This window comes from Lactuca sativa, chromosome 7 (assembly GCF_002870075.4).
Source record: "Lactuca sativa cultivar Salinas chromosome 7, Lsat_Salinas_v11, whole genome shotgun sequence".
Lineage (NCBI taxonomy): Eukaryota > Viridiplantae > Streptophyta > Magnoliopsida > Asterales > Asteraceae > Lactuca > Lactuca sativa.
In genome coordinates, this window is record NC_056629.2 from 57,668,352 (window position 1) to 57,677,425 (window position 9,074).

Genomic DNA, 9,074 nt, shown 5'->3' on the forward strand with positions numbered 1-9,074 from the left:
TTTGTTGGAATTTTCTGGATTAAGCACTTCATAAAATAGGTTTTGCTACCAAATGGAGAGGTTGGATTCACGGTTGCCTAACCTCTTCCATAGGTCAGTTTTGATAAATGATTCTTTGACTATGGAATTTCAATTTAGTAAAGGATTGCACCAAGGTGATCGGCTTTCTCATTTTCTTTTCATTGTGGTGTTGGAAGCCCTTCATGTAGATGTCCAACAAGATTCCTCTATAGATGTGTTTAGTGACTTCTCCATAGGTAGCTCAATTATGGAAATTTCCTATCTTTTCTATGTTGACGACACCATTTTCGGGGTGAGTAATTAATGTCAGATATTAATAATTTTATTTGGATCATGATGTATTTTTTCTTGGATTATGACTTAAAAGATTAACCCACAAAGAGTAAATTGTTCAACATCAATATTTGATTATTCTGTGGTCGATGAGATGGCTAATTCTATTGGTTGTGTCTATATCAAAAATTATTTTTTCGTATCTTGGGTTGAAGGTCGGGGTAATATGTGTAAAATTGATTATTGGAAAGAAGAGGTGAACAAGTTCAAGTCTAGCCCTTCAACTTTGAAAGCAAAGACACTATCTGATGGAGGAAGACTCGCATTAATTAATTAAATATGTTTTGGGTTGCTTCCCAACTTACTATATATTATTATTTAAAGTGTCACATTTTGTTATTAAATCATTGAAATCTTTTCATAATAAATTCTTTCTTGGTGGTTTAGTGGATTCTAACATGACATGGATTAGTTGGTGTAAAGTATGAATCGGAAGGAAGATGGTGGCCTTGGCGTTGGAAGCGTTTGCATTTAACTAAACACTTCTTTTTAAAGTGGGTATGGCGGTTTTGAAATGATTCTCGTGTATTATGGGTTAAAGCCGTTAAAGCAGTTTATATGGAACAAGGTTTTGTTGAATTGCCAATTATGAGCATTAACTACTAGTACTTAGTTAAACATTATTAAGGCTTCCAACAAGTTGTGAAAAAAAAGTATCAAATCTTTTTTCTTTTTGCAAGAAAATTATTGGAGATGGTTCTATGACCTCTTTTTGGGATTATATTTTTTTGGGAGAATCGAATCTAAAAGTCCAATTTCCTAGAAATTTCCTCCATGATTTGGACAAAAATATATCTGTTAAGAACAAAATGTCGCAACAAGACTCGTTCGATGCGAAGGCAACCAAGAGGGGGGATCAAAGCCTTGCATTTGGATGGTCTTATGGAGCTTTTGGGTTTGGTTTCTTTCGTTATCTCCTCTAACATGATCATAGTCTTAGTCATTGTTTGGTATATGTGTTTTTTTTTTGTGGCTTCTGCTAGGCATTTCATTGACAATATTTAAATGATTATTCACCCAACCCTACTAGATGGAAGAAGTTATTATCCATCAAGGTTAGAGTCTTAGGTTGAAGATTATCATTGAATAAACTTCATTCTAGATTTGTTTGAATTTTTGTCACACAAACTTTCTTTGGGATGTCTAATAGAAACAAGAGAAATTAAATATCCTAGAAGTAAGTAGGAATATTAGCCTCCAATTGGATAGCTTGGACATCTATTTTTTTATTTAATTTATTTGATGTAAATTTTTTGATCTCTTATTAGCTTAATAAAATCTTAACTAATCTAAAAAATTCATAATTTTAAGACAAAACTACACAAATGTTTCTCGTGGTTTGTCAAAAATTGTCATTTTGGTCTAAAAAGGTTTGAACTAGCATCAGAGGTCCAAACTTTTTATTTTTTTACGAGTTTGGTCCAATTTACTATTAACTTTTTCATAATGACGATTTTGCCCTTATTTTTTTCTTTTTCATTTTTTTTATTATTTAAAGATTTTTTCAGATTAAAAAAAAAAAGAAAATTTTCTTTTTCTATTTAATTTATATAATTTTTATAACAGAAAAAATAGAAAATAAAAAAAAAATCTCTCTCTCTCTCTTTGGACATGTGAGAAGAAAATCACCCCCAAACACGCCATTCTCTTCTTCCTTGTCTCTTTTCATTTCATCTGCAACTTAAACAATACACATAATCCACCCAATACACACTTCAATTTGATCTCCCTTCTTCGTTCGTCATTTTCTATGTTTTTTGTTAGGTTAAAAAGCTTAAATCAGCTTCAATTAGAAAAGCATATAGTGATCTAGATCAAGACTTAGAAAGATCCCCAAATTAGGAATGATGAAACACGACAACGGACCTTGAATTGGGGACTCTCACTTTGATTTGAAGATGCTAGAGCCGGTATGGTAGGTTTTCCGAACAGTTGAATTAGTATCAGATAATGTCCGATGAAGTGGGTATCTTAGCGACGACAAGGTGCTAGATCGGCTCTACCCTCCTTCCTCTCACTTGCAGATCAACTTTGAACAACAGGTATTTATATGTTTTGTTCGACCGGGAAGCAGCGTCACACACACATTCAATGTGTGTTGATCACAAACAAAGGGGATGAGCACGATTTGGTGACGATGATATGAAGATGTATAGGGTTTTTTCATTTCCTGGTTATTACTCATGGATAAATTGAAACCAGTAAGGGAGAAAGGAGAAAGGAGAAAAGAGGGGGATTTTTCATTTTATGGTTATCTCTGTATCTACAAGAAACATGTATATCAGGTTTCACCATCTTTGTTGTTTATGTTGAAGAGAGGGAGAGGGTGAATCAAATTCGAGGAAACACAACAGGTAGCATACGGAGATGATGGTTTTCGAGTATGAAATAGTAAGAAAGAGTGAGGGGACAACCGGTCTTCGCCGAATTCCTTTGTGGTTTTACTCCTCATCAACGACGACTAACAAATAAGAAGGATCAAGCCGTATCAGCAGTCGATTGTTGGGTGTTTGGCAGGTATCGATGAGCAAAAAGAAAGGAAAAATAAAGTGGATGAGGGCTGTGCCTTTTTCGGTGGCCGTCATCTTCGCTTTGGTCATCTACGAGGTTGTAGAGATCAAAGGGGATCACATAATCGAATGAGGGGTTTGGGGTTTGCTAATCGACAGTGAAGGGAAATTGCCTCATCTTTGGTGACCGGAGACTCCATCTCCGATGGCAGGTTTCACTAGAGAGAGAGAGAGGGAGGGAGGGAGGGAGAGAGATTGAATTTTTATTTTCTATTTTTTCGTTATAAAAATTATATAAACTAAATAGAAAAGGAAAATTTTCTTTTTTCTTTTGATCTGAAAAAATCTTTAAATAATTAAATGAAAAAGAAAAAAATAAGGATCATCGTTATGAAAAAGTTAATAATAAATTGAACCAAACTCCAAAAAAAATAAGTTTGAACTAATCCAAACATTTTTGGACAAAAATACAATTTTTGATAAACAAGAGGACCATTTGTACAGTTTTATCTAATTTTAATAACTATATGGTCTATGGGGCTTTGTGTAGAGTTTTTGGGCGATATCCCAAACTGACAAATAAACGCTGAGGGGGACAATTTTTAAAATTAAACCAACATTTAACTGAAACTCGTCTCCAACCTCTGCAAAACCCTAGACCTTCATCAATGGCGGAGGAGACGGCGTCAATGAGTATCTACCGAGCTTCGAGGACGATTAAGCGAAGACAGAGCTCTTTATACAATTCCCTACGGTCGATTCACGAGGACTCGATCTTCGTCTCCGAGATAGCTCAGCTATGGCCTGAGCTACCACTTGTAGCGAACCTGCGTTGCGGACTCTGGTACGCCAAGAAATTCCATTCCAATTGTTACTTCAAATCAACAGATGGCCATACGAACAACTTGTCGTTCAATACCTCTCGCCTCAATCTCCATGTCGCAATTCTCGCAGGTTATTCTCTTTACACTTCCTGATCCGTATCTCTACTTTCAAATTAGAAATAGTTACATTTTTGCTAGGAACATGATTTCCATTAATGAGATCTAGCTTATGTGTTCGTTATGATCTGAGCTCTTGTTTTGTTTGCAGGTAATGAATTCATCAGTATGTTTGTTCACGTTATCTTGTAGTAGCAGAATGTTTCAAGTTTCTGTTGCTTTTATCATGGATAGGACAGAAGGGAGGCTGTATGATAGTTGATTCTACTCGTAAAGGCAAGAGATTTCCAGACAGCATGTCAAAAACAATACCAATTTGGACTTGTGTGTTGAATCGTGCAATTCAGAACTACAGAGACAAAATCAATAAACCAATCGATGAAGTAAGTAGCTGTTTTCCTCATTTCTATTTTCTACAACGATCAATTGATCATCATATATACTGCATCTTTTCAGTTTTCTCCAAACATAATGCTGTTTGCATGTATACAGTTGAGCTCTTCTTCTTCTCAATGGGATTCATCTCTACATCTTCCTCTATGGGTACCCGATACAGAGAAAGCAAGGATAGAATCTAACATAAACAAATGGGTTAACCAATTGGAAGAAAGTGGAGCTGATATTTCTTCTTTCTCATCTTTACTAAAAAAACCTCTTAGACCTCTTTGGATCTCACAAAAAACAGTTATATGGTTAAACGAAGTTCCTGATTACAATTCCTGGGATTTCACACCAATAATTCTCATTTCTTCATCTGCTTCAAGTGATATATATCGACAAAAAACAAGCTCTGAGTTTAGCTGGAATTACATAGCAGGAGCTGGAGATGATGAAGAGAGTTGGGCAAGAGGGTTAACACCATTATTATTTTGGAATAATGTTTATGATTTAATTAATTCAGGACCTGATTTGTGTAACCAAAAAGTGGCTGATTTTGTTGAAAAAGATAGGGTTTATCGCGCTCAAAGGGGTCATAATGCTCCTCAGGTCTCCATTAAACCTACAAAAATGGAGATCAAAAGTTCATCTCATTTTCAAGATCGATCTTTAGAAATCATCATGGAGAATGATGACACTGGACATTTGATATACTGGTTGGGTTTTACGAATCTTGCAGTGTGTGCAACTGGATATGGTAAGTTTTTTTTTTCTTTTCTTTTTTGTATAGATGAGAATTAATGTTATTATTATTATTATTATTTTCGGTGGATTGTGCAGATTTTAAGGCATTTGATGCGGATTGTGTATTGAATTGTGATCAAAATAAGGATCTTTGTACACTTGAGGATTCTGAAGCCCATTTGCATCTGCCTATTATGGTGTGTAATGTGTTGTGTCATTTATTTGTTAATCTCCTTTGTTGTTTCTTTTGGGGGTTTTGTGGATGGAATGGAATAGAGAAGGGAATGGAATGGAATGAGTCATTACATTCCATGATCATGTTTGGTTGACCTATAGATATGAAACAATTTTTTATATAAATTTTGCATTGTATATGTAAGTACAATATATAATTTAAACATAATAGAGGCACATTAATAGAATGAATATTTTTTTGTTATTTTGAATAAAATTGTATCATAATTAAAATAATAAAAAGTTCAAAACTCAAAAATTACATAAATATAATTAGATTATATTGCAATTTTTTTTATTGCATTCCATTCAAAATTAACAAATTGGAAGGAATCATATTCTTACATCCGGAATACTCCATTCCATTCCATCCATTCTATTCCTTCGTTCCCTGATTCCATCATACCAAACAGTATTCAAAATTTGATAGATAAGGATAGGGGCGTAATTGTCTTTTTTACCTTTTACAGAATTCAAAATTTGATAGATTTTCTCTTCAAAGAAATCTACCTTCCGCATTACATTTCGCCAAGCTTCACCTCAAAAAAGGAAAAAGGCTTGCAGTCTGCTGTAACAACGGTAAAGCATAATTCTTTTTTTTTTTTTTTAATAAAATCTCGCTGTTTATTTCTTTTTAAAGCTAGATAATGAAATTTTAACTTTTTATAATTTTTTTTTTATAAATTTTCAGGGGAAGATATAAGTGTTTGTGTGTGCTTGGCTATACTGATTTCATTATTCAATGTTGAAGGTATGTTTGACTTGATGTTGACTTTTGTAATGTGAATTTGTGTTTTTAAAGAAAGATTGGAATTGTCAACAGGTGTTTATGATGACGGGAAATCGTTTAAGGAGACACAAATAACAAAGTTTGATATGAGACAACGATTGATATTTTTGTGTAAATATGCGGTAAATGCTAGACCATCAAGAGGCAACTTAAAGCAAGTATTTAATTTTCTTGCTGGTGCAACGTATTGAGACTCAGACTCATGTCAATCAGACAAAAACTGTAACTTTTGTCTGATTAATGTGTTATAAATTAGGGAATATGACTTATGAAGGTAACTAACTTTTCGATATGTTCACATCTGGGTAACTATATTTTTTTTATACACATTTAGGTAACAAACTTGTTGGAAGTGTTCACATATAACCATTATGACCTGCTATAGCAGGTTAAATCCAAGATGTAAACGCTTTCAACAAGTTCGTTACCTAGATGTGTACAAAAAAAAATAGTTACCTAAATATGAACAAAACGAAAAGTAAAAATTAAATTACACGAATGGTCCCTAACTTATTTTTTTAACTTGGATGGTCCATATTGTTTATTTTTGTTGCGCGTTTGGTCCCTGTCTTACCTAAAAAGACTATTGTGTCCTTATTAATTTATTTTTTAATTAATTTTTTTATTTACGTATTTATTTTTTACATATTTAAAAAAATTAATAGACCACACATATTTGTATCTCCTCGGATGATCCCTACTATTTATTTTTTAATTAATTTATTTTTTTAACTCGGATGATCCCTAGTGTTTAATTTTGTTACGAGCTTGGTCTTTGTCTTACCTAAAAAGACTATTGTGCCCTTATTAATTAATTTTTTTAAATAATTTTCTTGTTTATGTACTTATGCTTTATGTATTTAAGAAAAATTAGTAGACCCCGCATATATGTATCTCCTCACCATCCCGCCTCTCATCCTTCTCAACTTCTATTTATTTTCCATTTTTAGTGATATCGACGTCTTCATCATCACTTCTTTTTTCGGTCTTTCAACTCTGTCGAATCAATACCGCAACCCACTAAAGATGAAGAGACTGTAGGTTATGGTGTTGGTTCGCTAGAGTTGAAGTACCAAAAAAAGAAGGATGGTGAAGACGTCGATATTACTAAAGATGAAAAAGAAATAGAAGTTTGGGAGGATGAGAGATGAGATGGTGACCGGTAAGACTCAAATTAAATTTCTCAAATGTGGTTTCAGGATTACGGTGAGGAAATACAGATATGTGGGGTATATTAATTTTTGTAAATATATAAAAAAATAAATAAATATATAAATAAGAAAGTTAATTAAAAACAATTAATAAGGGCAAAATAGTCTTTTTAGGTAAGACATGAACCAAACGCGTAACAAAAATAAATAGTAGGGACCATCCGAGTTAAGAAAATAAATTAATTAAAAAATAAACAGTAGGGTGGTCTATTATTTTTTTTTTAAATATACAAAAAATAAATACATAAATAAGAAAAATAATTAAAAAATAAATTAATAAGGCACAATAGTCTCATTAGGTAAGACAGGAACCAAACGCGCAACAAAAATAGACAGTAGGGACCATTCGTGTAATTTAATTTTTACTTTTCGTTTTGTTCATATTTGGGTAATTATTTTTTTGTACACATCTAGGTAACGAACTTGTTGAAACCGTTCACATTTAGGATTTAACCTGCTATAGCAGGTCATAATGGTCATATGTGAACACTTCCAACAAGTTTGTTACCTAGATTTGTACAAAAAAAAGATAGTTACCCAGATGTGAACATACCGAAAAGTTAATTACCTTCATAAGTCATATTCCCTATAAATTATTCATTTTTAATTAGAAAAAAAACATTAATATAATTTTATATACAATCAGAAAATTCGTAAATTTATATTATGTTTTTAGTTTGAGCTATATTTAGAATTAATACATTAGTTTGTTTTGACATAAACTAGGTGTGAGACCCGTGAAATACACGAGTTTTTAAAAAAAATTAATATATTTTGTTAAGCTTTAAATGTTTAAAAATTTACAAAACTGAATTTGGAAAAAATATCAATAATAGCTGTGAATGAATCAATTTTTGCAAGGTTTCTGCAAATTATCGTGAATTCAAAAGGAATTAACCGAAAATTATGTTTTTCAATTAAGAAAGTTGATTTGAATTTAATACATTAATTGACATATTACGTGAAAATTTATGGAGACATTTAAGTTTTCTTATTTTCTTTATTATATTTTTAGATTAGATTCTTTTATAATCTAATAACAAAGCTAAAAAAACCACAAGTTGCAAAATGGATTTAAATGAAATTGAAAAAACTAAAACAATGTCATGTGACATATTGAATTAGGTGATAATATGTGGCAAAAAACCTTTAATTATTAGATAGGATTTTTATATATATTTTATTACAAAATAAAATCTTAACATTGATAATTATGTTTTTAATTTAAATGAAAGTAGTTGATTCGTACATGATATTTTTTTTCCACAAACAATAATTTGTGCTTTAAATTATTATATTTTATAATTTTTTATAACATATATTATTGTGTATGGATAAAAATTATTATGTAGGAATCAAAACACAACCCTTATGTGAATGACAATCAAATTGGAATCAGGATGACGACTTGGGTTTTTAATAAAAAAGCTAATTATGTAAAAGATCTAATATTTTGGATTTTTTTAGGGTTTGAACCTAAATTTATTTATTTTTCTTTAAAAAAAATATTCAAACATTTTTTTTGGTTTTGCACATTTAGCTAGTTTGCAAGTAATTTCATGAGCCAATACACTTTTTTTTTCCAAAAAAACACCTTTTTATCAACTTTTTTGTATTAGCTCATTTATAAATTCTTTGTTATTGCTTATAAATGTTTTTGATAGTTTTTATCATTACAAAAAAAACATTAGAATGTTTTCACAACCAAAAGGAAATGTTGGATTCAAATTTTGTTGGCAAAATACACATCAAAGCCTAATTGTTGGAATTTCAAAGCTTGTAGCTAGTGAAAATAAGTTGTCTAAGTTGGGTTGACATTTTAGTCATTAGTTCCATTAGATTTTTTTTTTCAAAATCAAATAGAAAAACGGCTCCCGAGTTCTATCTATGTACGGAAATCTAATTTTAGATT

The 9,074-nt window shown here is 31.5% G+C and overlaps 1 protein-coding gene across 3 annotated transcripts; it reads left to right on the forward strand.

Moving 5' to 3' along the window:
* Nucleotides 1-1,975: 1,975 nt before the first annotated feature.
* Nucleotides 1,976-8,156, forward strand: LOC111883874 (uncharacterized protein C3F10.06c). Of its 3 annotated transcripts, none has more exons than XM_023880200.3 (7): nucleotides 1,976-3,818; nucleotides 4,040-4,188; nucleotides 4,298-4,940; nucleotides 5,024-5,124; nucleotides 5,632-5,740; nucleotides 5,853-5,912; nucleotides 5,985-8,156. In XM_023880200.3, exons 1-7 carry the CDS (start codon nucleotides 3,533-3,535, stop codon nucleotides 6,140-6,142), a joined length of 1,506 nt encoding a protein of 501 aa, XP_023735968.1. In that variant the 5' UTR covers nucleotides 1,976-3,532; the 3' UTR covers nucleotides 6,143-8,156. The 3 variants fall into 3 exon arrangements, with proteins under 3 accessions (XP_023735968.1, XP_023735969.1, XP_023735970.1); XM_023880201.3 differs by having other exon boundaries at nucleotides 3,605-3,818; nucleotides 4,045-4,188; XM_023880202.3 differs by having other exon boundaries at nucleotides 3,679-3,818; nucleotides 3,957-4,188.
* Nucleotides 8,157-9,074: the final 918 nt, after the last annotated feature.